Raw genomic sequence first — 25,871 nt, forward strand, 5'->3', positions numbered from 1 at the left:
ATGTGCCAGGCGGGCCGCCCTAACCAGCTTGCCTTTCGATTCCCAACATGCTTCATGGTGTGTTTTGGTTTCCTTGATTTCCTACCCCGCCAAACTTCCTGTTTCCAGCTTTCTAGCGGCGGACTACAACTCCCAGCATGCTGAGAGATCAGATTCGTGGTTGAGCCGCCGTTTTACACTTGGACTACATCTCCCACAAAGTCGACGGGCGTGGCAGGGGAGGGGACGCTGAGGGCCCATGTGCTGAGCATCCGAAGTGCCGCGGAAAGTGGAGGTGAGGGCCGCTCGCCCCGGAGGTGCTCTTCCGAGAGGCAGGTGCGGGAAGAGCCTAATCTTTTCCCTGCCCTTGGCTTAGTCGCCTCCCCAGGGTTTCTTTGCACCGGAAGTTTGGAGCGGGTGGGTGCTGAAGATAGCTAGGCCTTGACGTTGTCTGGGATGAGGCTGGTGGGGGAAGCCTTTGGAGCCGTGACCTGAGAGGGCAGACCTTCGACCCCGCTGTATTGCACGGCGCCTCCAGAACATGCAGGGAAAGCCCCACTGCGGGACGCTCACCAGCAGCATCTCCAGATTGTGGAGGGAAAGAAGGGAAGGATATCCGGGGCATGCAAGCTGCTCTGGGCTGGGGTGGTTCAGACCTGGAATGACTGAGGTGAAGGGACTCCCTGCAGCAATCACGCGGGAGGCTTGGGTCTTAAGATTGGCCCTGCTGCTGTCAAACTGTATGAACCAGGGTAGTCACTCCGGCTTTCAAGCCTTGATTTTCTTATCTGTAAAAGGGACTTTATGATGCATCTGGCAACCTCACCTCCCTCACTGAGCAATGTGAAGACCAAATGCCAGCAATGAAATTCCCAGCATTAGGTTTGTCATATAGTAGTCCTCTCTAAGCATTTGTTGAATACTCACAGGAACACTAGGCCCATCAGCATTAATTGAAAATAACAGGGTTTTGTTTGTTTGTTTGTTTGTTTGTTTGTTTTTGTTTCTTTTTCCGAAAATAACATCAGGGCTTTATACTGAGAAGTATAAAGAAGAAAAATGACCCAATATCTCACTGTTCAGATAACCCGTTAATACATATTTTTAAGTGCACCTGGTTAGAAAATGCAAACGTACTTATGGGAAGAAACAAAATGGAATTAACAGACCTCCCAAACAGTTCCTCTCCCCTAAAACAAGTACTTTGGTTTCTTGTTTCCTTTCCATAAATATAACTGTGCTGGAATATATATTCATATATTTACCCCAAAGGGATAATACTACTCACATTACTTTGCACCTTGCTTTGTTAAAATATTTTAAATAATCTAAATGACACCTACAACCCTGTAAATTTTGTGGATGATGAAACTGAAGTTCAAAAGTTAAATTGCCAGCTGGGCGTGGTGGCTTATGCCTGTAATCCCAGTACTCTGGGAGGCCAAGGCGGATGGATCACCTGATTTCAGGAGTTGGAGACCAGCCTGGCCAACATGGTAAAACCCTGTCTTTACTAAAAATACAAAAAAAAAAAAAAATTAGCGGGTCGTGGTGGCACATACCTGTAATCCTAGCTTTTAAGGAGGCTGAGGGAGGAGAATCACTTGAACCCGAGGGGCAGAGGTTGCGGTGAGCTGAGATCATGCCACTGCACTCCAGCCTGGCTGACAGAACAAGACTCCGTCTCAAAAAATAAATAAATAAAGTTGCCTAGTGTCATACAGTAAGATGATGGTAGAGCAGGGAGTAGAACCCAGGTGATCTGACTTCCCTGTCCAGGGCTCTTTATGCCATTGTAGTATCTTTATTTGTCTTTGAAGTTAAGGTTCATTTTTATCTATAAAATGAGGTTAATGGTGATTTCTTCATTTGGTTGTCCTTAGGCTTAAATGAGATACAGGAAAGCACCTAGCATTGCACCTGGGAAGTTGCAAGTATTCAGTAAACTGAAGCACTTACCATTCATGTCTTCAGTTCATTCACTACCTCGTTAGTAGAGAATTGAGTGGTTTAGAGCACATACTTAGTTGGGAAATTTAGGACTCAGTAATTCTAGAGTCTGGCCTTGGGTCTTTTTCCTTTAGAAAAGGAGCTATCTTAGGGAGGAGTGGTTATTTCCTGTCTAAGGACAAGAATTGTAAGTGGGATAGGGACATTTTAACCCCAGTTTTTATTTCTGCTACCTATTTGTTCATTTCACTGACTTACAACTGCCTACCTTTTGGCTGTATGCCAGCGTTCCATCTGTTTTCTTCCTATCCTGCTGTTCATACATTGATTTAGTAAGTATTTGTTAAGCACCTACTAGGTGCCAAGCTCTGGATTCATGAACTTGAGATAGATAACATGGCCCTTGTCCTTAATGAATTTTTTGGACTTTGAAGTCAGATAGATATATGTGGGTTTGAATGCTGATTCTCCAATGTAGTAGCTTTGTAATCATAAATAAGTTACTTGACTTTTCTATTTCCTCATCTATAAAGATGATAACTTCTTGTGAATATTCAATGTGATGAGGTCCATTGAGCAACAGAGTAAGTGCTTTTAAAAAATGTTCCTTCCCTTGCCTCTTTGCTCCGGTTTCTATCCATCTACCCAGAGCTGACAAGGAAGGTTTCTGAGCGTTTTGCTGGCAAAGGGATTTCTTACAGCCTCCAGGCATGCGTCTTTCTGCCCTGCTGGCCTTGGCATCCAAGGTCACTCTGCCCCCCAATTACCGCTATGGGATGAGCCCCCCAGGCTCCTTGGCAGACAAGAGGAAGAACCCCCCATGGCTCAGGCGGCGCCCAGTAGTTGTGGAACCCATCTCTGATGAAGACTGGTATCTGTTCCGTGGGGACACGGTGAGAGCCTCATACAGGGCATAGAGTGATGGGGAATCTCCTGGGCAAGGATCCCCCTCCCTAACCTTTGTATCTTCCCACAGGTGGAGATCCTAGAAGGCAAGGATGCCGGAAAGCAGGGCAAAGTGGTTCAAGTTATCCGGCAGCGAAACTGGGTGGTCGTGGGAGGGCTGAACACAGTAAGTGGAGAGAGGATGGGGATGCTTGGGAAGCCCGTCTCATCCGTCCCTCTCCATTCCGAGCAGCGCAGGGTGGCAGGAGACTGGCTGAAGGGATGGTGGCATTACTGAACCTTCTACTTTTCAACTTGGGCTGAATGCACTGAGTAGCAAGGGCAAACCCCTTTCACACTCCTTGTTTTCTGACACTCCCCTCTTGGACAGCATTACCGCTACATTGGCAAGACCATGGATTACCGAGGAACCATGATCCCTAGTGAAGCCCCCTTGCTCCACCGCCAGGTCAAACTTGTGGATCCTATGGACAGGCAAGCGACAGGGCTCTGGGCAGAGGGTTTCTCACCCTCTGGGTCCACAAAGTGCTGTCCAATGGGAATGATGGGTTGGATGCTCTGGAGATTGAGAGGGACCATCTCATGGACATGATTGCCTGCGGGTAACCCCAACACAGAGGTGGAGAAACACGGTGGTAACCCTGGTGTTTTGAACCCTTGACTCTGCTTTTGGGTTGGAGGGTGGCAGGAAACCGGCTCATAGGCCAGGCTCACCTATTCTATCCACCAGGAAACCCACTGAGATTGAGTGGAGATATACTGAAGCAGGAGAGCGGGTACGAGTCTCCACACGATCGGGGAGAATTATCCCTAAACCCGAATTTCCCAGAGCTGATGGCATCGTCCCTGAAACGTGGATTGGTGAGTGAGGGGCAGGAAGGTCAGGGGTGGGTGCTAGGAGTGAGAGTAGGGGACGTTAATCAAAGTTGGCAAGCCCTCTCACCCATCTCCTTTCCTCTGGCTTAACAGATGGCCCCAAAGATACATCAGTGGAAGATGCTTTAGAAAGAACCTACGTGCCCCGTCTAAAGACACTACAGGAGGAGGTGATGGAGGCCATGGGGATCAAGGAGACTCGGAAATACAAGAAGGTCTATTGGTATTGAGCCCGGGGAGAGCAGCTCCTCCCCAACTTCTGTCCCAGCCTTGAAGGCTGAGGCACCTCTTTTTCAGATGCCAATAAAGAGCAGTTTATGAGTCCTGTTTACAGCTGCTGTGATATAGAATGGCACCCCTTATCCCAGCACACTCTCAGGGACTGAAGGAAAGGAGCTTCTTCCCTGAGTTTATGACAGAACCTGGATGGAAGTTAGCTGGCCTTAAGGCAGCCCTCCCAAGGGGCAGGGCCTGCAGATTCTGAGTTGGAGGCCAAAGTGGGGTAGAGAAGTCCCCTCCATGGAGATCTGTGAGTAACAGAAGCTGTCACCTACACCACCTGCTAGAAAGGCCAGTGGGGAGTGGCGTGTGAGTCCTAACTGTAGCACCCTTGCAGCAGTGCCACAGGGAGGGTGCGCGTCTCCTTTTATCTACCTACAGAAATGGGAAGGAAACAAACATTTCTAATTTTTAATAAATTAAAACTTTACACTGTATTACATAATCCATGGAGGGAGAGAAAGGGGATGAAACTGAAGGAACCACGACTCAGGAGGATGCAGGATGCTGCTTCTCTGTATGAGGTGTACTCTGCCACTGTGCTCTCTGGGCACTTTCAGATGATGGGGTCTGAGATGTGTCCTCAGGCTGCATTAGCTGTCTTCAGTCTCCAGAATAGAAAGAGCCTGACCCAGGGGCATCTTGGTGGCCACCAGAACCAGGTTTCTGGGAGAGAGTTCAGGACTGAAGATGGGCAGGAGCTCAGCATGGAAACCTGGAAGAAAGGGCTTAATCATAAGGGGAAGAATGAACCAAACTCACTCAGCCTCTTCTGCCCAGGCCTGTAAGCATAGTCCCTTTTCCCCATGGGGGAGGATCCAGTGGGGCCAAGGAGACCCCATTCTCCATAAGGAACACAGGTTCCCAAGGCACTGACTTGGGAGACAGTCCTCTTGCATTGTAGGTTCTCGATGCCTGGGAAGCTTGCTTAACATGCACCTTAGGGAGGTTCACCAGAGGCTGATTTGGTAGGAATCTCAGGTTTTTTTTTTTGAGATGGAGTCTCTGTCACCCAGGCTAGAGTACAGTGGTGCAATCTTGGCTCACTGCAACCTCTGTCTCCTGGCTTCAAGCAATTTTTTTTGCCTCAGCCACCCAAATAGCTGAGAGTACAGGCATGTACCACCATACCCGGCTACTTTTTGTATTTTTAGTAGAGATGGGGTTTCACCGTGGCTGGTCTTGAACTCCTGACCTCAAGTGATCTACCCACCTTGGCCTCCCAAAGTGCTGGGATTATAAGCATGAGCTACCGCACCCAGCCTGGATTCTTAATTTTTTAACAAATCCCCTACTCCCAATCCACTAGTGACTCAAAGGTGGGGTCCAAGGATCACAATAGTGATTAGCTGGGCCCAGGAGACGTTGGAGCTGGGACTTGGAGAAGGAGCCCCAGAACCCCAGTCACTATAGTCCTTGGGTCCCTGCTGTAGGCCACCCTCACCCTGCTCCTGAAGGTACAGCAGCCGGTCCAGTAGAATAAGCGTCTCCACCAGTGGGGCAAGCAGTAGAGCCAGGCTGAAGAAGGCCACCACACGGTTCTCCTGGGCCTGGTGGGCCTGAAGGGCAGCCAGATTCAGTGGCAGCTGGGGGTCCAGCCCCACTCGCTGTAGTCCCCGCTGCACATATCTGTGGGGATCAGTCACATTCAGCACTCAGTTTGGTTTTAAGAACTGTCACCTCACACTTAAACTTTGTTCCTAATTCCAACTTTGCTTTATTTTCTACCCTAATATGTGTTTTCATGAATATATATACATATATATATATATATACACACACACACACATACACATTTTTTTTTTTGAGATGGAGTGTCAAAAACTGTCACCCAGGCTGGAGTGCAGTTGCATGATCTCCGCTTACTGCAAGCTCCGCCTTCCATGTTCACGCCATTCTCCTGCCTCAGCCTCCACAGTAGCTGGGACTACAGGCACCCGCCACCACGCCCAGCTAATTTTTTGTATTTTTTAGTAGAGATGGGATTTCACCGTGTTAGCCAGGATGGTCTCGATCTCCTGACCTTGTGATCTGCCCGCCTCAGCCTCCCAAATATATATTTTTTAAGACAGGGTCTTGCTGTCACCCAGGCTGGAGAGCAGCAGTGCAATCATAGCTCACTGTAGTCTCAAACACCTCAATCCTCCCACATCAGCCTCCCAAGTAGCTGGGTCTACAGGTATGAGCTACCATGCCTGTCTATGTTTTTTTGTACAGAGGTATCTCTCTACGTAGCCCAAGCTGGCCCCTAACTCCCAGCCCCAAGCAATCCTCCTGCCTTGGCATCCCAAAGAGCTGGGATTACAGGCATGAGCCACCACACCTGGCTGTGTATTTTTGAATGTTTCTCTGGCTGTGAGCTGTCTGTCCAATAGTAAATTGATTTAAACATTTTCAGCCAGTTCTGTCCAACTAGCCATATTTTTAGCATTTAAAAACCTTTTTTTTTTTTTTTTTTGAGACAGTCTTGCTTTGTTGCCCAAGCTAGAGTGCAGTGGCACAATCTCGGTTCACTGCAACCTCCGCCTCCTGGGTTCAAACTATTCTCCTGCCTCAGCCTCCCGAGTAGCTGGGATTACAGGCGCGTGCCTCCACGCCTGGCTAATTTTTGTATTTTTAGTAGAGACGGGGTTTCGCCATGTTGGCCAGGCTGGTCTCAAACTCCTGACCTCAGGAGATCTGGCCGCATCAGCCTCCCAAAGTGCTGGGATTACAGGCGTGAGCCACCATGCCCGGCCAAAACTTCATGTTTCTTTGTTAGTCTCCTGATAAAAGAGGGACAACTCTCTTAAATTTTGAGAAGGTACCCTGGTCAGAGAACTCCAAATCACTCCTCTGGGTATACTTAGATTTTCTTTAGGCTATGCTGAAAGTGAGGGCGGAAGATCTCCAGTTAGAAATCTCCCCTCCACTGCCCACCACCCCCGTACCCCAACCTCACTCTTCAATCTTGAGCTCGTGGACCCTGGGGATACCCTGCACGCCTGGCCGACGGAGCTCGGGCCGGGCCCGTCGGATGACTGTCTCCAGTGCTGCACGGTAGCAGTGAGTTCGGAGGCCAGGGCCAGCTTTCTGTAGCCGCTCAGCATACTCCTCCAGGGCATGGCAGGCCCCCTCCCGAAGCCTGTAGGGCAGTTCATAGCCAGACAGCCCAGCCACCCACTGACTCAGTGGGTAGCCGCCAGGGTCACTCAGCTTCATGTAGCAGCAGCCCACTGAGGCCAGGGCCACCACCTCAGGACAGCAGGAGAAGTGCCTCAGCAAGGCAACACTCAGATCCCCACAGGCGTGGAGGCCTGTGAGCAGCAAGCGGGCCCTGCCCTGACACGGGTTCTCCAGTGGAAGCAGAAGCTCCTCACACAGGGCTGTGGGGTCTACCCACCTAACCACATGGTGTGGGGAGTGACGAGGGCTGGTTTGGACCACCTGTGGAGGCAGGAAAGGACAAAGGCAGATGGGAAGTCTGTTTGCTGTCCCTAGGCCACCTCAGGCCACAAGAAGGGATCTGTCCTCCATGTTATTCCCCAAGGAGGAACGTGGGAGATAAGCTGGGTGTGGGAGAGGGCTGGACCACAAGTCAGGAGATGGAATAAATCCTGGACCTATCATTCACCATGTACATCTTTTCATCTCTGAGACCCAGTTTTCTGATTCGTAATGAGTCTAAAACCTGAGTGACCACTTCACAGGTTGTATACATTGGTGTGAAGTATACATTGGTGTGGAAAGCACTCTGTAAATAGAAAGTAACTTTGAGATACAGGGAGGCACTGGGGAAGGGGGAACCTTGGGAAAGAGGTAATAGAAATTAGGGACCACACCACTTCAAGCTGAGAAACTTAGAAGATGGAATCCAGCCTCTGTGCTCAATTCCAGCCAAGCAGCCCCTCCTCCCACAGTCCAGGTCGCAGGAAGGGGTGGCCTACCTGTGGGTTCCTCTTCTCCTCTTTCTCCAGAGCCTGCAGAAGCTCCTGGTCCAGGCGCTGGGCTCTCTCCACCAGTCTCTGATCCCCTTCGATGCTCTTCACCATCAACCCCAGGCCAAGAGCCATGAAGCGGGAGAGATGGCCCTGGAGTCACGAGGAGGAAGATGGAGACAGCCCTGTTCAGTGCCGTATCCATTGTCACCCTCCCCAGGGGTAACCTCGACACCTGGGTCCCAGGCCCGACAGAAGGCTTAAATTTTACCCTACAGAACTTACTAACATCAGTGTGGCTTAAGTTGGTATATAACTCCCCCATTTAAATCTGACTGGCTTAAAAAAAAATTATGCAAAGAGAAAAAAAATCTACCCTGCTTGGTTCCACCGCTTCTTGACACCTGCCTCGCTGGGCCTGTGGCCCAAAAACCTGCCTTCCAGGTGTTCTATCTCCCCATGACTCAAAAACACAGTACATCAAGTCTCTGGCTCACCTGGCCTGAGCCCACGTCTACAACCTGGGTGCAGCCTGTGAAATCACTCAGCTTCTTCACCAACTGAAAGAGGAGGGAACAAAGGTCTCCTGGCCACTGGTTCTTGACTCCTGGGGCAAACACCCAGAGGGAGAGTGGAGGAGACAAAGATGACAGAGAAAGATGGACACAGGGTGCCCCGGATGTGATGACAGATTTGGAAAGAAAGATATAGGGGTGAGGGTGGAAGCAAGGAGAGTGGACCTGATCCAGGTTCAGGTCCACTCTCCTTGCCTTACAGGTCAGTGATTCAATCTCCCCCACAGAACAAGAACCCTGCGTTAAGCCATGAGCAGATTATGGAGAGTTAAGAAAAGGAAAGAGACTGTGATTCAGACCTAACTACCAACTAACCCCACAAAAGGATGAAAAAGAACCCCAGGATCAAAATATGATTATAGTTATATCTGTTGAGGTAAAGGAATGTCTAGGGCCTCTGGCCTTGCATGTGAAGGAAAGGGCACACATCTTTGTAAGCCACGCTTAAGGAGTCCCTGGGTTCCCAGACACCACCCATGTTCCAGCCATCTCCTCACCTCTCCCAGCCTCCGGATCTCATGCTGCTTCTTGGGCCTGACATGTTTCCGGAATGGAGCTGTTAGTCGGGAGCTCTGGCTGGGGTTCTCCAGGAACTCTGAGGCGGTCTGAAAGCCAGGCGTCCGGGTAAAGGCCAGGGCACAGGCTGTGGACTTCAGGGCCAGCAGGGTGAGTGGCCACACTGACCTGTACCTGAGATAGTCCAGCCCAGGCCTCCAGTGAATAGTCCCATCGCATCTGAGTGCACCAGTTTACAACCCAAGGCCCAGGAAGACCTTATGAGACTCTCTGAGCAATACGCTCACTGCAGGGCTCAAAGCCTTGAGTTCCCCAGCACAGGGCCCTTCTAGCCCATACCTGACAACCTCCCCTTCCCCAGGCATCCCCAGCAGCATTGTGGCCAGCTGTGGTGGGTTCAGTCCATCCAGTGCTTCCTGCCATGAGCAAGGGAGTGTGTCCCATAGGTTGTCTGTGAAAAATTCCTACAGAGGAAGGGAAGAAGCAATCAGCAAGCTACTACCACTTCCATTCTTTCCCACCCCACTCTCAACTCCACACCTCACCGCCTGCCTCTTCCCAGCACTGCTGCCACATAGGGCCACTATAACCGGCAGGTACCTCCTACTCAGCCAAGTCAGTTCTTCTCTGAAGTCTGCTCCAGCCTCCCCGACTCTAGTGGCTTAACTCTGTTTCCTTGGAGTCCAGATTGCATTCTGGACACACTTCTTTTAGCAATTTCTGCACTTATGTATGTCTGTTTTCTCTATTAAACTGAATTTCTTAAGAGGAGGGATGGGATGGAATCTTCCCATCTGCATCCCTAACACTTACCAGAGTGACGGACACACAGTATGAGTACATTACCACTTAGTAACCTGCCATTATGTGTGCCAGACACTGGTGTCTTTTTTTTTTTTTTTTTTTTTTTTTTTTTTTTTTTTTTTTTTTTTTTTTTGAGACGGAGTCTTGCTCTGTCGCCCAGGCTGGAGTGCAGTGGCCGGATCTCAGCTCACTGCAAGCTCTGCCTCCCGGGTTTATGCCATTCTCCTGCCTCAGCCTCCCGAGTAGCTGGGACTACAGGTGCCCGCCACCTCGCCCGGCTAGTTTTTTGTACTTTTTAGTAGAGACGGGGTTTCACCGTGTTAGCCAGGATGGTCTCGATCTCCTGACCTCGTGATCCGCCTGTCTCGGCCTCCCAAAGTGCTGGAATTACAGGCTTGAGCCACCGCGCCCGGCCGACACTGGTGTCTTTTTATTCATTCATTTGTCCACCACAAATTCTGGGGCTGTGTTTTGGTTATACATCAAGCTCTATTGTGGGCTCAGGGACTACAACAGTGAACCTGAGACAAGATTCTGGCTCCTGCAGAGTTTACATTAAAAAAATAACTTTGGCCGGGCATGGTGGCTCACGCCTGTAATCCCAGCACTTTGGGAGACCAAGGTGGGCAGATCACCTGAGATCAGGAGTTCGAGACCAGCCTGGTCAATATGGTGAAACTCCATCTCTACTAAAATTACAAAAATTTGCTGGCATGTTGGCATGCGCCTGTAATTCCAGCTACCCAGTAGGCTGAGGCAGGAGAATTGCTGGAACCTGGGAGGCAGAGGCTGCAGTGAGCCTAGATCGCGCCACTGCACTCTAGCCTGGTCAACAGAGCAAGACTCCGCCTCAAAAAAACCAAACCAAAACAAACAAAACTTCAGACAACATCATATGTCAGATAGACAAAACACTAATGAAACAGTAATGTAATGGAGAGTTTGGGCAAGGACTACTTTAGATAGGATGATGAGCAAAGACTTGTCTGACGAGTTGACATTTGAGCTGAGACTTGAATGATGAATAGGTGCTAGGCACGTAAAGAAAAATACAGGTAATAGCGGCCGGGCGCGGTGGCTCAAGCCTGTAATCCCAGCACTTTGGGAGGCCGAGACGGGCGGATCACGAGGTCAGAAGATTGAAACCATCCTGGCTAACATGGTGAAACCCCGTCTCTACTAAAAAATACAAAAAATTAGCCAGGTGAGGTGGCGGGCGCCTGTAGTCCCAGCTACTCGGGAGGCTGAGGCAGGAGAATGGCGTAAACCCGGGAGGCAGAGCTTGCAGTGAGCTGAGATCCGGCCACTGCACTCCAGCCTGGGCGACAGAGTGAGACTCTGTCTCAAAAAAAAAAAAAAAAAATACAGGTAATAGCAAACACTTATTTAACACCTCTGCCAGACACCATTGTAAACATTTGACATGTATTAACACATCTGATCCTTTAAACAACACTTTGAGGTAGGTATTATTTTGTATCCCCCATTTTACAGATGTAGAAACAGGCACAGCACTTAAGTAACTTGCCCACGTCCAAAAGCTAGCAAATAGCTGAGCTGGGATTATTTATTTATTTATTTATTTTTAGAGATGGAGTTTCACTCTGCCACCCAGGCGGGAGTGCAGTGGTGCAATCTCAGCTCACTGCAACCTCCGCCTCCCTGGTTCTAGCAATTCTCCTGCCTCAGCCTCCTGAGTAGCTGGGACTACAGGCATGTGCTGCCAAGCCCAGCGTTTTTTTTTTCTTGGATTTTAGTAGAGACGGGGTTTCACCGTGTTGCCCAGGCTGGTCTCGAACTCCTGAGCTCAAGCAATCCACCCACCTCCCAGAGTGCTAGGATTATAGGCATGAGCCATCACACCCAGCCTGAGCTGGGATTTGAAACCAATTTTACTCTAGAGTCCTTGCTCTTAACCATTCTGCGATTGCCTTTCTGTGGAGGCAGATCAGTGAGTGCAAAGGTCCAGATGCCTGCCATATTGGCAGAGCAGAAATCAGGCCAGCAGAGGTATAGCACAGTGAAATGTGTGAGAGAATAAAATGGGATAGAGTTGAAGAGACAGTAGGAGTCAGATCATGGGCTTTATAGGTAATAGTAAGGAATCAGGATTTCATAAAAGTATCTAGGAAGCAAGGGATTGTCGTAATCAGATTTACATTTCAATGCTATCGATCTAGCTGCTCAGTGAAGAATTGGTTATGGCAGGGCAGAGGTAAGCACACAGCGAGATCAGTTAGGAAGTAGGTCAGAAGAGAGGTGATGGTGGCTTGGCTTAGGGTGGCAGCAATGGAGGTGGGGACAAATAGATGAATTTGGGATCTATTCTGAAGACAAGAGCCAAGAGGACTTGTTGAAGGACTGGATTGTGGATCAATGAAGGACAGCGCTGAATCAAGGATGGCCTCTGGGTTTGCAGTCTAAACAATTCAGTGGATGGTGGTGCCATTTACACATTCTCTCATTTACTCTTCACAATGATCCTTCAGACTGGGATCCATTGTATAGCTGAGGAAACCCGGGCTAGGACAAGTTGGGGGTTAGGGAGGCCTTAGGTTAACATCATAGGGGAGGCAGGATTCCAGCCCAAGCCTTTTTGATTCCAGAGGCAGGCCTGTCTACTATACCAGAAAACCACGAATTTGTTCAAAGCTTGGATGAATAACATGTGTGTTCTTGGAACACCTCACATGCTCCAAGAAGAGTTGAACATAGTTGCAGCATGGTTGCAATGTCCACGCATTTTATTACCTTGGATCTGGGAAGATTACAAAAATAATCTAGGTAGGTATTAGAAATATAGGCCGGGTGCGGTGGCTCAAGCCTGTAATCCCAGCACTTTGGGAGGCCGAGACGGGCGGATCACGAGGTCAGGAGATCGAGACCATCCTGGCTAACACGGTGAAACCCCGTCTCTACTAAAAAATACAAAAAACTAGCCGGGTGAGGTGGCGGGCGCCTGTAGTCCCACCTACTCGGGAGGCTGAGGCAGGAGAATGGCGTAAACCCGGGAGGCGGAGCTTGCAGTGAGCTGAGATCCGGCCACTGCACTCCAGCCTGGGCGACAGAGCGAGACTCCGTCTCAAAAAAAAAAAAAAAAAAAGAAATATTATTTATGCCAGCTGAATAAAAAGGAGGGATCACTCCAGTTTTAACCACTCCTTGTACAGACAAAAGACTGAAACTCATAGAAGGAAAGAGATCAGAGGCTAATTCTCCAGATTCTCTCCCTGACGTGGACACCTAGCCAACCACACGACCAAAGACACCCCACCCACGCCCTGTGGCCTCACGATGATGTAGGCATCGAGGATGGAACGGTAGAGCGCCAGGACACGGGTAAGGTTAACAGCTAGCTGCCTCCTCCCCTCATGAGAGAGGCCTCGGGCGGAGATGCCCGGCATCCCGCGGTCCAGAAGGCAGCGCGGGAAGCGAGAACGCAGTGAACAGGGATCCAGGGTCAGTACCACGCGGGTGCAGGACCCGGACGGGGCTCGGCTCTGCAGGCAGAACAGGAAGGGTTTTGCGTCCAGTCTCCGACGCTGCCTTTCCGGGATCCCATGCTGCAGTTGAAGACTTGAGGCGCCCCCAAGAGGTGACAGGTTGCGACGTTTCACAGTGCGAAGGTGTCAGCGTCGGAGACACGTAGGGCGGGGTAACAGTGCAATGACGCCACAAAAGCGTGCCGCGGAGGTCAGCTCACAACGAGGCGGGCCAAGTTCCAGTTCCCGCCCCTTCCCGTACACGCCTCTCCTTTTCCGGAAGTGAAACCGGAGGTGTCCGGCTGGCTGCAGTTCCGGTTTATCGCGGCCTTCCCACACCTTCGCGTTGTACCACCACGGGGCTACAGGGGCCGGGGAGCGCATCCCGCCCCCGCCCCCACCCACGCCGCCCCCTCCTCCGCCGCCACTGCCGCTCCTCACACACTCCGAATCACTGGCCTCGCTACCTGAGGTCGGGGCGGTGCGGGTGCGCGCGCGCCGACCTCTGGCGCGTTCTAACCCGCGCGCCTGCCTTCCCGGGCTTCGTCGACGCGCACCGATTTCCGCATCCGGCTCTGGACGCTTCCGGCCTTAGCTAAACCCATCTGGGAGGTAGGTTTGTGAGCGTGAGAGGACGATCTGTACCGGGGGACCGAAGTATGCTTATCCAGGTGGGCTGCCTCGAGCCTCGATCCTACGCCCCCGCTGGTAGGTGGTGTCAAGGTCCTTGCTTGGGAGGACTTGGGTGAGATGCATGTGGAGATTGTCCCCAATTCTGTCCTGGAGCCAAGGGAAAGGGATACCTGGATTTGTGTCTCTATTCGTGGGCCACGCTGCGGATGCCTGAGTAGCCCAGAGGTTATCTACGCCATACTTCTCACTGTTTTCGAGCATACCTAGATGTTCCCTTCCTAGGCGGAGTATAGAGCTCACGTGTTCTGGCCTCTTAGACTCATAGAGGGTTCGAGCTCTATGGGCCCCTCCAGTCCCTTCATTTTACAAATGAGATTCAAACCTAGAGCGCGGTAATGACCTTACTAAGACCAAACGGCTGGTGAATTGGGCTTCACTAGACTCCAGGCTTGCTGGCTAACACCAATGCTCCCTCCATTATTCCATGTTATTATGTTTTCATTTCCCCTCTGTCTGAGAGATTGCTCTGATGTCTTTCCTTCCGTAAGTCCTACGGAGATCGATCTTACCTCATTTTTCTCCCAGGCCTAGGAGCTCAATCACCAGGATCACTTTCTTCCCCAGGGTGTACTACAGACCTCCACATGTTGGACAGTAGGATTCAGCAGAGAATGAGTCCAACATCCTTTTTTCATCCATAAGCCACTCTTCCCAACTGCTCTTCCACCTCCCACTGTCCCTATGTCTACTTTACTGCTCAATCTGGATTTTGGGGAACCTCCTCCCAAAAAGGCATTAGAAGGAAATGCCAAGCACCGAAATTTTGTCAAGAAGCGGAGGCTCTTAGAACGGAGAGGCTTTCTGAGTAAAAAGAACCAACCCCCTAGCAAGGCACCTAAGTTGCACTCTGAACCTCCAAAGAAAGGGGAAACTCCTATGGTGGATGGCACTTGGAAGACCCCTTCCTTCCCAAAAAAGAAGAAGACAGCTGCCTGCAGCAATGAGTCAGGACAGCCCCTGGACAAGAAAGCTGCAGTGTCTTGGCTGACCCCTGCCCCTTCAAAAAAGGCTGATTCTGTTGCTGCTAAAGTAGATTTGCTGGGGGAATTCCAGAGTGCCCTTCCAAAGATCAATAGCCACCCAACCCGCTCTCAGAAGAAGGGCTTCCAGAAGAAATCCTCTAAGAAGAACCATCCTCAGAAGAATGCCCCACAGAAGTCCACCCAAGCTCATTCAGAGAATAAATGCTCCGGAATATCCCAGAAGTTGCCACAGAAGATGGTGGCAATTGACTGTGAGATGGTGGGCACAGGACCAAAGGGGCATGTTAGTTCCTTAGCTCGATGTAGCATTGTCAACTACAACGGAGATGTGCTTTATGATGAGTACGTTCTTCCCCCCTGCCACATTGTGGACTACCGAACCAGATGGAGTGGTATCCGAAAGCAGCACATGGTGAATGCCACACCCTTCAAGATTGCTCGAGGCCAGGTAAGAAGCATGGGGCTTGATGGTGGCAGGGAGGTGGATGGAGAGAGGTGTAAATCATTTTTCAGCAAAGGATATCACTATGGAAAGACACCAAAGGTTTGTGGAGGGAGGGAGGAGAATCTATCAGTTATTGAAGAAGGCCCCCTGTCGGTGGAAGGAGCCGTGAAAGTCAGGAAGGTACAATTAGCTGGTGTCACAAACTTCATTGGTCAAGACCTATTTTAGCCAGGCGCGGTGGCACTTGTCTATAATCCCAGCACTTTGAGAGGCTGAGGCAGGAGAGTCGCTCAAGCCCAGGAACTCAAGATCTGTCTGGGTAACAAAGCGAGACTCGTCTACAAAAAAGTTAGCTAAGTGTGGTGGCGCATGCCTGTAGTGCCAGCTACTCAGGTGGTCGAGGCTGCAGTGAGCCTTAGATCACACCACTACCACTGCACTCCAGCCTGAGTGACAGAGTGAGAGCCTGTCTCAAACAAACAAACAATTTTAGGTTCCAAATTGGGTCTGGGGAACTGGGAATCTGCATAGAGAAATAACAGCAAATAATGTAACTGGACAGAGCTACAGACATCAGTGTCAGGAGAAAGGGCTTGATTTGGAAAAAACCTTGTGAATTGGAGCCTAAGCTTTAGAGAGGAAAGGTGGAGAGCTCTTCCCAAGCAAAAAGTAACTTGGGGCAAGTGCGGAAAGTGGTGGTGGTAAGAGAGGGGAGAAAGTTGACAGGAGGAGCTGGGGTATATTTGTCCAACTGGAACAGGTAACCAGTGAAGGGCATAAACAGCAGAGGACCAGCACTTCGGGTTGTCATCTAACTTCTAGCCGTGTGCTGGTTATTGGGAGCACAAGGCATGAACAGGAAAGGAGAGTGAGCTAGGAGGGGTGAAAGGAGGAAGTGAAGGGAGAGCAAGAGGGGCGCCTGCTGGTCTCAGGAGGCCGCCAGAGGGCGCCCTTGGTCCACGTCTTTGCAGTTTCAGGTCCACACTCTGCCTTCTCTGGACACGCTGTTCCCGTGGTGCCTTATGTGCGGTCAGGTGGAGAAGGTTCGTTAGAGGTGAGGTGACTGACTGTTTTAGAAAAGACGGAAAGAAGAGTTAAACATCCTGGGCACAAAGGGGCACAGCCGAGCAAAGGCATAGGAGAGGCGGAAGATGGGACGGGTCTGAGACAGCAAATCTGCCCAGCTTTGATGAGGGCTATATGTCGAGGTTAATAAGAAATGAAGGTGGTGGTGGACAGTAAGTAGGTGAAGTCAGGAGTAACTAAATATCTAGTTCACGGGACTACGTCAGGTTTTCATCATAAAGCACTTCCCCAGTGCCAAGCTGGGGTTATGAGACTAAGGTATGTCCAGATGAGCCTAGCCCCTTCAAAGGGGGTCCCTTTGGGAGGCTATGCAGATCTGTCACTTTTGTTGAAAACCTGTTTGGAACCTCATTTTGAGAATGACCTTCAGAGCCTGTGGCATCTTCTTTGGTGGTCCTCATTGGTAGCATGTCCTCCTGCTTTAAGAGCCTAAAATGGCTAGGTGTAGTGACGTGTAGTTTCCTGAAGACCAGGTGTGGTGGCTCACAGCTGTAATCCCAGCACTTTGGGAGGCCCAGGCGGGCAGATCACCTGAGATCAGGAGTTCGAGACCAGCCTGGCCCATATGGTGAAACTCCGTCTCTACTAAAAATACAAAAATTAGCCGGGCGTGATGGTGGATGCCAGTAGTCTCAGCTACCTGGGAGGCAGAGGTTGTAGTGAGCCAAGATCGCACCAGTACACTCCAGCGTGGGCAACAGAGTAAGACTCTGTCTCAAAAAAAAAAAAGTTTCCTGAAATATTGAGAAGTTATTTTACTTGGTTCCAAAACTAGTGTGAATAAAGTTCCTTCTGCAACTTTAGTTTATACGTGATTCTTAATTTTTTATGCTTTGTAGACTGAGAATTTGATGAAAGCCACAGATTCTCTTCTGCTAGTACCCATACACATCTAATTGCATGTAATTTTGGGCTTTTGTTAGCCTCCCTGGGGCCATGGTCCCAGCCATGTGTCTAAGGCCAGCATAATGGTAATAGTTAAAGGACTTCATGTAGCAAGCCAGAACCGAACTAAATACATGGACATCTCAAAGATGAGTGTCATTTAGGACTGAAGGCAAATTAATGTCATGGTGTGGAGATCAATAAGAAGGTAAAGAGCCACTGGCAGTATGAGTCCAAACAGGGTACACCATGGAAATCACCTGTGGAAGAGGAAGTGGATTCCAGAAGAAAGAAAACTTGTGGGAGTGAGCATTTCAAGGATGGAGAGGTGGGCAGTTGGTGAAAGAATCCAGAAGGGTTTGATGGTCCCTTTGGGCTTTCAGAATGCAGGGGTTCCACTGCAGTCTTGCTTCTCACCACTCTCTTCCACACTTGTTCCAGATCTTGAAGATACTCACAGGGAAGATAGTGGTGGGACATGCCATCCACAACGACTTCAAAGCCCTTCAGTACTTTCACCCCAAGTCCCTCACCCGTGACACCTCCCATATACCCCCCCTCAACCGGAAGGCTGACTGCCCGGAGAATGCCACCATGTCTCTGAAGCATCTCACCAAGAAGCTGCTAAACCGGGATATCCAGGTAGCATCTCCCCACATCCCCCGTCCCCATCTTGGACATGGCTCTCATTGATGTCCCTAGCCAGACTCTGATCCCAGAAGTCCTGTAGTTGTAGAGCTCCAGATGGGCTGCTGTGATGGGAAGAGCTTTGGATGAAGGGCCCAGTAGTGTCTCTCCATCTATACACAGGATAATAATTCCTGTTGTCTACCTCCTAGAATGTTTCTAAGTGTGCTTTGGAAAAGGGAAAAAGTCATAAGTAGATATAAAACCCTAAGTAAGGAAGAAAGCAGGTAGCAGTGGTGGTCTAAGAGACCGTGTAGTGGATGCAAGGACTGCTCATATTTTACATGCTATCATTTAGCAAAGGGTGGCCCATCTGGCGGGAAGGTGTGGACATATATCACATATAGAGCAGTTAAGGAACTAGGGAAAGTGGAAGACTCAGAAGACCTGTCTTTGACCTGGTATGTTCTGGCTCTACAGAACCTAATACGGTTTATACATACTGCCACAGAAAGGACTGAAGTAGACAGTGGTAAAGACTTCTAGGAGTTGAACCCCTGAAATTACATAAGGAGTAGGGCCCCACCAGAGTTCTGTCTTTGTAGCCTGCTGACTGCGGAAGAAACGGTGTAGCGGAGGCAGGGGAAAGAGGAGTGCAGAGTCCACTGGAAAGGAAGAAACGGTTTCTTGTTGCTTCATGCTCTTGTCTTCCTTGCTTGCTCAGGTTGGGAAGAGCGGACATTCCTCTGTGGAAGATGCCCAGGCCACCATGGAGCTGTACAAGTTGGTTGAAGTCGAGTGGGAAGAGCACCTAGCCCAGAATCCCCCTAAAGACTAGTTGACAGTGGGGATGCTGGTGACATGGGGAGGCAGAGGCAGCGCCCAGGAGAAACAGGGCAGCGGACCAATGGACAGCTCCACCAGCTCCACATCTTTGGAAGCTAGATTTGTGGAGAGAGAAAAGCTCTACCCCAGACTTAATACCCATTGAAATTTCACCTCAGGTGTTGTGTCCTGTGTCTGGTTAAGTTTCCCATGGAAGGGGGAGGCCTTCACGTCAGAACCCAGCCCTATACCGTTTACTTCTTAAATGGTGCTATCCACAGGTGTCCCAGCGTGCTCTGTGCCAGTTAAGATTTTTAACTTTCAAGGGGCAGGGCATACTGGGAAATGTAGTTTCCCAAACTGCCTTATCACTTGGGTGGACATATGTCTCCTTTTATGCCTTTTGGTTTGAGTAATTAACAGCATCCTCTTCCACACTCAGAAGTGTTCTGGTTGGGGCCAGGCGTGGTAGCTCACGCCTGTAATCCCAACACTTAGGGAGGCCAAGGCAGGTGGATCACCTGAGGTCAGGAGTTCAAGACCAGCCTGGCCAACATGGCAAAATCCCGTTCTCTACTAAAAATACAAAAAATTAGTGGGGCGCCTGTAATCCTAGCTACTCAGGAGGTTGAGGCGGGAGAATTGCTTGAGCCCAGGAGGCGGAGATTGCAGCGAGCCGAGATTGCGTCACTGCACTCCAGCCTGGGTGACAAGAGTGAGACTCTGTCTCCAAGAAAAAAAAAAAAAGTGTCCTGTTGGATAATAAATTATGTGGTCCCTCTTGGGCACGGTGGCTCACGCCTGTAATCCCAACACTTTGGGAGGCCAAGGTGGCGGATCACGAGGTCAGGAGATCGAGACCATCCTGGCTAACACAGTGAAACCCCGTCTCTACTAAAAATACAAAAAATTAGCTGGGCGTGGTGGCAGGCTCCTGTAGTCCCAGCTACTCGGGAGGCTGGGGCAGGAGAATGGCGTGCACCCAGGAGGCAGAGCTTGCAGTGTGCCGAGATTGTGCCACCGCCCTCCAGCCTGGTCCACAGAGCAAGACTCCATCTCAAAAACAAAACAAAAAAAAATTGTGTGGTCCCTTTCCATGTCACAAACTCTGCTTTTGGCTTAGAGTCTGTATCTAGCCTGTGTCAGGATATTGCCTGTTCTTCCTACCTTGACTTCCAGAGCAGCCATCGCTGGTGAGCTTTAGTTCTCCTTAGGGTTCCACGGCATGAAAAGAGTGTAGCTTGGAAATCAACTTTTGTGATTTAGGAAAGCTGTCTCTTTCCTAAGGTAATAGGGGGTTTATTTCATTTAGGCCCCAATTGGTAGGTTTTAAAATAATTTATAAAGTGTTTTAATAATTTGGTTGTCTTTTTTACCTTGCTAAACCAAGCCTCTAAAAACTCAAATTATTCCCTTGATAAATTTTTATAATGGAAAAGCAATTATGTATGGTTTCTTCTTTATGTTAAATAGCTCTATCACAAAGTATCGTGGGGCTGTAGTTTCCTTAGGGGATTTCCAGGGTCACTGGATGACACTAACTGGGGCCCTTCCTGGAAGTCATTGAGAACTGACCAAGCCACAAACACATGTGACACATACGGTGCCTTGTCCTCATCCCTACCACACATCATAGCTGGGCATGGCAGCTCATGCCTGTAATCAGCTACCCTGCAGGCTGAGGCATGAGGATTCCTTGAGCCCAGGAATTTAAATCCAGTCTAGGTAAAATAGACCCCATCTCAATTTTTTAAAAAAATAACAAGCACACCTAGAATGACACCCCAAGCCATGCAACTCCTGGCCCCACACACACAGGGTATGTGACCAGGAGAGTGAGGTAGAGAGAGTGGGCATGAAGGAGGGGCAGAGCAGGGGAGAAAGGGTGCTTGGTGACGACAGCCTGGTCCTGCTGCCAGCTCTTGGTGGTACACACCCCATCTTGGGAAAGAGTCGCCAGTCTGACCTTGTGTCCAGGATCATTATCTGCACTTTCTTGAGAGAATGCAGACTCCATGTCTGCACCAGGACTTTTGCATTCTTGAGTGGCTGGTCTGGTTCCAGGGGCCAGAGTCACAGTCACAGCTGCCTATAGAAGGGAATTTCCTGCAACCAGACCAGACCCAGACGTGGTCTTGTGGCCTGCACTGTGGGATCTGTTGCACAGACAGCCATTATGCTCTGAGCAAATTGGTTCCTGTGGGGCCCAACATATTTAATGTCCATGACTTCACAAAAGGGTGCCAGGTACCCTTGCACAGCAAGAAGTGAGAATAGTGCAAGGAGGCCACAACAGAAACTGGTAGGAATACACACATGGAAGCAATTCTTAACTACATTGTAATCAGTAAATGAAGATAACTGTGATATTCTCATTAGGGTACTTCTTAGCTGAAACAAAACTAGCTTTGTCAGGCCGGGTGCAGTGGCTCACACCTGTAATACCAGCACTTTGGGGAGGCTGAGGCAGGAGGACGGCTTGAGCCCAGAAGTTTGAGACCAGTCTGGGCAACATAGTGAGACCCATCTCTACCAAAAAAAAAAAAAAAAAAAAAACCTGGCTTTGAATGTGTCTTGGTGAAGTAGCAACTGGCTTTTATGATCCACCTACTCCCACACCCCATGTCTAAAAAGGCACATGACTGCTACAGCCTCAAAACAAAAGTACCTGATCTCAGTCCAATGTTGAAAAGAGCTCATTCTGCCAGGCGCGGTGGCTCACACCTGTAATCCTAGCACTTTGGGAGGCTGAGGCCGGCGGATCACAAGGTCAGGAGTTCAAGACCAGCCTGGCCAGCATGGTGAAACCCCGTCTCTATTAAAAAATAAAAAAATTAGCCAGGCATGGTGGCGCCTGCCTATAATCCCAGATACTCGGGAGGCTGAGGCAGGAGAATCGCCTGAACTCAAGAGGCGAAGGTTGCAGTGAGCCGAGATCGTGCCACTGCACTCTACCCTGGGCAACCGAGCAAGACTCCGTCTCAAAAAAAAAAAAGTTATCTAGGGAAGGCTCTAAGGAGGAATCATTTGATTACTAGTTTAATAGATAATTACAGTGGACAACAATAGGAAAGATCAACAGTACTGTAATTATGAACTTGCCCCAAGGCAAATTAGCCCAAGTGCAAGTTTAGAGAGACAAACACCTAAGAATGCGATGTGCCAGGTACCTCTATGAATATCCTGAATCCACAGTCTGGGTGTAATGTAGGTCACAAAGCACTTTCACCAAAGAGCTGACAGCTTAAAGAAGTTACTTTGCTGCCGGGCGCGGTGGCTCATGCCTGTAATCCCAGCACTTTGGGAGGCCGAGGCGGGCGAATCACAAGGTCAGGAGATCGAGACCACGGTGAAACCCTGTCGCTACTAAAAATACAAAAAAAAAATTAGCCGGGCGCGGTGGCGGGCGCCTGTGGTCCCAGCTACTCAGGAGGCTGAGGCAGGAGAATGGCTTGAACCCAGGAGGCGGAGCTTGCAGTGAGCCGAGATCGCACCACTGCACTCCAGCCTGGGTGACAGAGCAAGACTCCATTTCAAAAAAAAAAAAAAAAAAGAAGTTACTTTGCATTGATAATGCATTGATTTTGCCACTTACTAAATTTGTGACAAGAGTAAGTCACTTTAATTTTTGGAGTGTTAATGGTTCTAGTGCCAAAATCCTGGGATTTTTTTTCTAACCTTGATATTTAACTGATGGTTGCTATAATCAATAATAATAATAATGGCAACCATTTATTGAGTGCTTCTCTGTGTCAGCCACTGTGCTAACCCCTTTAGATGCAATATCTCGGTCCAGTGCAGTGGCTCACACATGTAATCCCAGCACTTTGAGAGGCCAAGACAGGTGGATGGTTGAGACCAGGAGTTCAAGACCAGCCTGGCCAACGTGGAGAAACCCATCTCTACTAAAAATACAAAAAAATTAGTCAGGTGTGGTGGTGCATGCTGTAACCCAGCTACTTGAGAGGCTGAGACATGAGAATCACTTGAACCCGGGAGGCGGAGGCTCAGTGAGCCAAGATCACGCCACTGCACTCCAGCCTGGGCGACAGAGCAAGACTGTCTCAAAAATAATAATAAAATAAATAAAAAGATGCATTATCTCAGTCTCTGTAAAGTAGGTGGTATTGTAATTTAACAGTTGAGGAAACAGGTTGACAGAAGATAAGAAATCTTTCCCAGGCCAAATAGCTGGAGGTTGGCAATGCTGGCACTCAGACTTCCCAGGTCTGCCAATCTGAAGTCTCTGCTCTTAACCACTGCCCTGCTCTTCTGTTAACACAAGACTTGGAATCTTGCCACTGAAATATTTATTAAGCACCTGCTATGTGTTAGGCATTATGCTAGGCACTAGGGAAATGGGCATCGTCTTTGCCCCTGAGTTGCTTATAGCAACCTGAAGAAGAGAAACTAGTAAACTATTTTCAGTGCACTGTGGCAAGTGCCATCCCAAGTCTTTGAAGGATTTCAAGCAGAGCAGTGATCTGATCCGATCTGTGTTTTTTTTGGAAGATGATGCTGGCAACCAAATGGAAGCTGGATTGAGGAAGGCCCGGGAGATGAATTCTGTTGGGATAATTTTTATAAGCAATGATGGAGGCCTCAATCAATAAAGCAAGAGGATGCATCTGAGCGTCACTGAGGAGGTAGAATCAATAAGACAGAGATCAGCCGGGCGCGGTGGCTCACGCCTATAATCCCAGCACTTTGGGAGGCTGAGGCGGGTGGATCACGAGGTCAGGAGATCAAGACCATCCTGGCTAACACAGTGAAACCCCGGCTCTACTAAAAAATACAAAAAATTAGCCAGGTGTGGTGGCAGGCGCCTGTAGTCCCAGCTACTCAGGAGACTGAGGCAGGAGAATGGTGGGAACCCGGGAGGCGGAGCTTCCAGTGAGCCAAGATCGCGCCACTGCACTCCAGCCTGGGCGACAGAACGAGACTCCGTCTCAAAATAAAAATAAAAATAAGACAGAGATCAAGGCAAGAGATAAAAGGTTGACTTGAGCCAAGCACGGTGGCTCATGGTCTCCCAGCACTTTGGGAGACCAAGGCGGGTGGATCACCTGAGGTTGGGAGTTCAAGACCAGCCTGACCAACATGGAGAAACCCCATATCTACTAAAAATACAAAATTAGCCGGGCATGGTGGCGCATGCCTGTAATCTCAGCTACCCAGGAGGCTGAGGCAGGATAATCACTTGAATCCGGGAGGCGGAGGATGCAGTGAGTGGAGATCACATCATTGCACTCTAGCCTGGGCAACAAAAGCACAACTCCGTCTCAAAAAAAAAAAAAGCTGACTTGATATTTCTGAATGAGGGTGAGTAAACAGTAGTGGTGCCATTCACCAACATAGAGAATATGCTGGAGAGAACTGCAGATTTTGAAGATGTGTTAGGTATTCTACTGGGTTGACTTTGAGCTGTCTGAAGATATCCAGTCAGCAGCTGGATAACTAGACTGGAGCTTAGCATAGCAAAGAGATCTGGGGCTAGAAACTAAGGCTCAAAGACAACAGGGTAGCAGGGGGATGGAAGACTTGGATTGGGATGAAGCCTTCCGGGAAAGGTATATAAAGAAGACCAGGCCAGGCACGGTGGCTCAAGCCTGTAATCCCAGCAATTTGGGAGGCCGAGACGGGCGGATCACAAGGTCAGGAGATCGAGACCATCCTGGCTAACACGGTGAAACCCCGTCTCTACTAAAATACAAAAAACTAGCCGGGCGAGATGGCGGGCGCCTGTAGTCCCAGCTACTCGGGAGGCTGAGGCAGGAGAATGGCGTGAACCCAGGAGGTGGAGCTTGCAGTGAGCTGAGATCCGGCCACTGCACTCCAGCCTGGGCGACAGAGCGAGACTCCATCTCAAAAAAAAAAAAAAAAAAAAAAGACCAGAAGGTTGGCCCGGTGCAGTAGCTTACACCTGTAATCCCAGCATTTTGGGAGGCTGAGGCAAGCAGATCACTTGAAGTCAAGAGTTCGAGACCAGCCTGGCTAACATGGTCTCCACTAAAAACACAAATAAGCTGGACATGGTGGTGCACACCTGTAAACCCAGCTATTCAGGAGGCTGAGGCAGAAGGATCACTTGAACCCAGGTGGCAGATGTTGCAGTGAGCCGAGATGGCACCATTGAACTCCAGCGTGGGTGACAGAGCAAGACTCCATCTGCCTCAAAAAAAAAAAAGAGCAGAAGGTCAAAATCAGAGTTTTGGGGAACACCTGGACTTACAAGCTTCTGGAAGTAGAGAGGCCTAAGAGAGAGCTAGCAGACAGGTAAGAGGACAACCAAGAAGGAGACTTTCCAGGAAGAAGGAGATCAGACTTCATGGAGAAGTCAGTAAGGTAAGGTAAGAACAAACAAAGGGGTCTGTTGTAGCCCCTCCTCTGTACAATGTCTGGGGTGGGAGTTGGGAAGGTAGCAAAAAGCTCAATTGCAGTGGGTTGGAGGATAAACTGGAAGTGGGGAAGGAGAGAAGTGGGTGTGGACTGCTTTTTTTTGGCTCTGGAGGGAAGCAGGTGAGGGTCACTATAGGAGCAGAGACCTGAAGATACTTAGGGATGGAGCCAGTGGATCATAATGTGGCTGGGCAAGGGGCAGGTGAATGAATGCTACAGTAGATCCTGAAAGAGTAGACAGGAAGGATCCCAGGCTTAGCCTTGGCCAGCAGTAAGGACACCTTATCTTCTGGGAAAGAAAGGAAAGAGGAAAGGGTAAGGGCAGATAAATATATTTCTGGGTGGTGGTGGAATAAAGTGATTATCACCTAGTGACCTTGACCGCATTCAGTTGGAGGCAGAGTGGTCTGCTGAGTGAGGAGAAAGCCAATGGGTCATGAACTGAGAAGAATAAAGACAGCTTGGAGAGGGCTTCAAGAAGAACAGGAGAGTGAGCTGACCAAGAACTTAAGGAAAGGCTGCCGAACAATGTTGAATTCCTGATTTGTCAGAAACTGAATTTGCAGGGGCACTGCAAGTTGATCGTAATTTTTTTTTTTTTTTTTTTTTTTTAAGCATCACTTGTCAGCCCAGATGTAGAAAGG

The 25,871-nt window shown here is 49.4% G+C and overlaps 3 protein-coding genes across 14 annotated transcripts; 2 read left to right on the plus strand and 1 right to left on the minus strand.

Moving 5' to 3' along the window:
• The first annotated feature begins 80 nt into the window (after positions 1-80).
• MRPL24 (mitochondrial ribosomal protein L24) lies at positions 81-4,041 on the plus strand. Of its 3 annotated transcripts, none has more exons than XM_030935837.1 (6): positions 81-396; positions 2,579-2,822; positions 2,906-3,001; positions 3,206-3,309; positions 3,566-3,696; positions 3,805-4,041. In XM_030935837.1, the coding sequence occupies exons 2-6, from the start codon at positions 2,640-2,642 to the stop codon at positions 3,939-3,941; spliced, it is 651 nt and encodes a 216-aa protein (XP_030791697.1). In that variant the 5' UTR covers positions 81-396; positions 2,579-2,639; the 3' UTR covers positions 3,942-4,041. The 3 variants fall into 3 exon arrangements, with proteins under 3 accessions (XP_030791697.1, XP_010353707.1, XP_010353708.1); XM_010355405.2 differs by having other exon boundaries at positions 81-315; XM_010355406.2 differs by having other exon boundaries at positions 81-274.
• A 333-nt stretch (positions 4,042-4,374) lies between these two features.
• RRNAD1 (ribosomal RNA adenine dimethylase domain containing 1) lies at positions 4,375-13,850 on the minus strand. 8 transcript variants are annotated; one of them, XM_030935835.1, is made up of 8 exons: positions 13,752-13,850; positions 9,338-9,462; positions 8,980-9,172; positions 8,405-8,467; positions 7,917-8,060; positions 6,932-7,416; positions 5,435-5,619; positions 4,375-4,705 (listed from the first exon to the last, which is right to left on the minus strand). In XM_030935835.1, exons 2-8 carry the CDS (start codon positions 9,373-9,375, stop codon positions 4,584-4,586), a joined length of 1,230 nt encoding a protein of 409 aa, XP_030791695.1. In that variant the 5' UTR covers positions 9,376-9,462; positions 13,752-13,850; the 3' UTR covers positions 4,375-4,583. The 8 variants fall into 8 exon arrangements, with proteins under 8 accessions (XP_030791695.1, XP_030791696.1, XP_030791692.1 ...); XM_030935836.1 differs by lacking the exon at positions 13,752-13,850 and adding an exon at positions 13,270-13,392 and having other exon boundaries at positions 8,980-9,087; XM_030935832.1 differs by lacking the exon at positions 13,752-13,850 and adding an exon at positions 13,270-13,392 and having other exon boundaries at positions 8,980-9,132.
• On the plus strand, positions 13,545-20,270 carry ISG20L2 (interferon stimulated exonuclease gene 20 like 2). Of its 3 annotated transcripts, none has more exons than XM_010356404.2 (4): positions 13,545-13,896; positions 14,503-15,408; positions 17,818-18,018; positions 18,728-20,270. In XM_010356404.2, exons 2-4 carry the CDS (start codon positions 14,659-14,661, stop codon positions 18,839-18,841), a joined length of 1,065 nt encoding a protein of 354 aa, XP_010354706.2. In that variant the 5' UTR covers positions 13,545-13,896; positions 14,503-14,658; the 3' UTR covers positions 18,842-20,270. The 3 variants fall into 3 exon arrangements, with proteins under 3 accessions (XP_010354706.2, XP_010354707.2, XP_010354708.2); XM_010356405.2 differs by having other exon boundaries at positions 14,542-15,408; XM_010356406.2 differs by having other exon boundaries at positions 13,836-13,992; positions 14,542-15,408.
• The last annotated feature ends 5,601 nt before the right edge of the window (positions 20,271-25,871 follow it).

This window comes from Rhinopithecus roxellana, chromosome 8 (genome assembly GCF_007565055.1).
Source record: "Rhinopithecus roxellana isolate Shanxi Qingling chromosome 8, ASM756505v1, whole genome shotgun sequence".
Taxonomy (NCBI): domain Eukaryota; kingdom Metazoa; phylum Chordata; class Mammalia; order Primates; family Cercopithecidae; genus Rhinopithecus; species Rhinopithecus roxellana.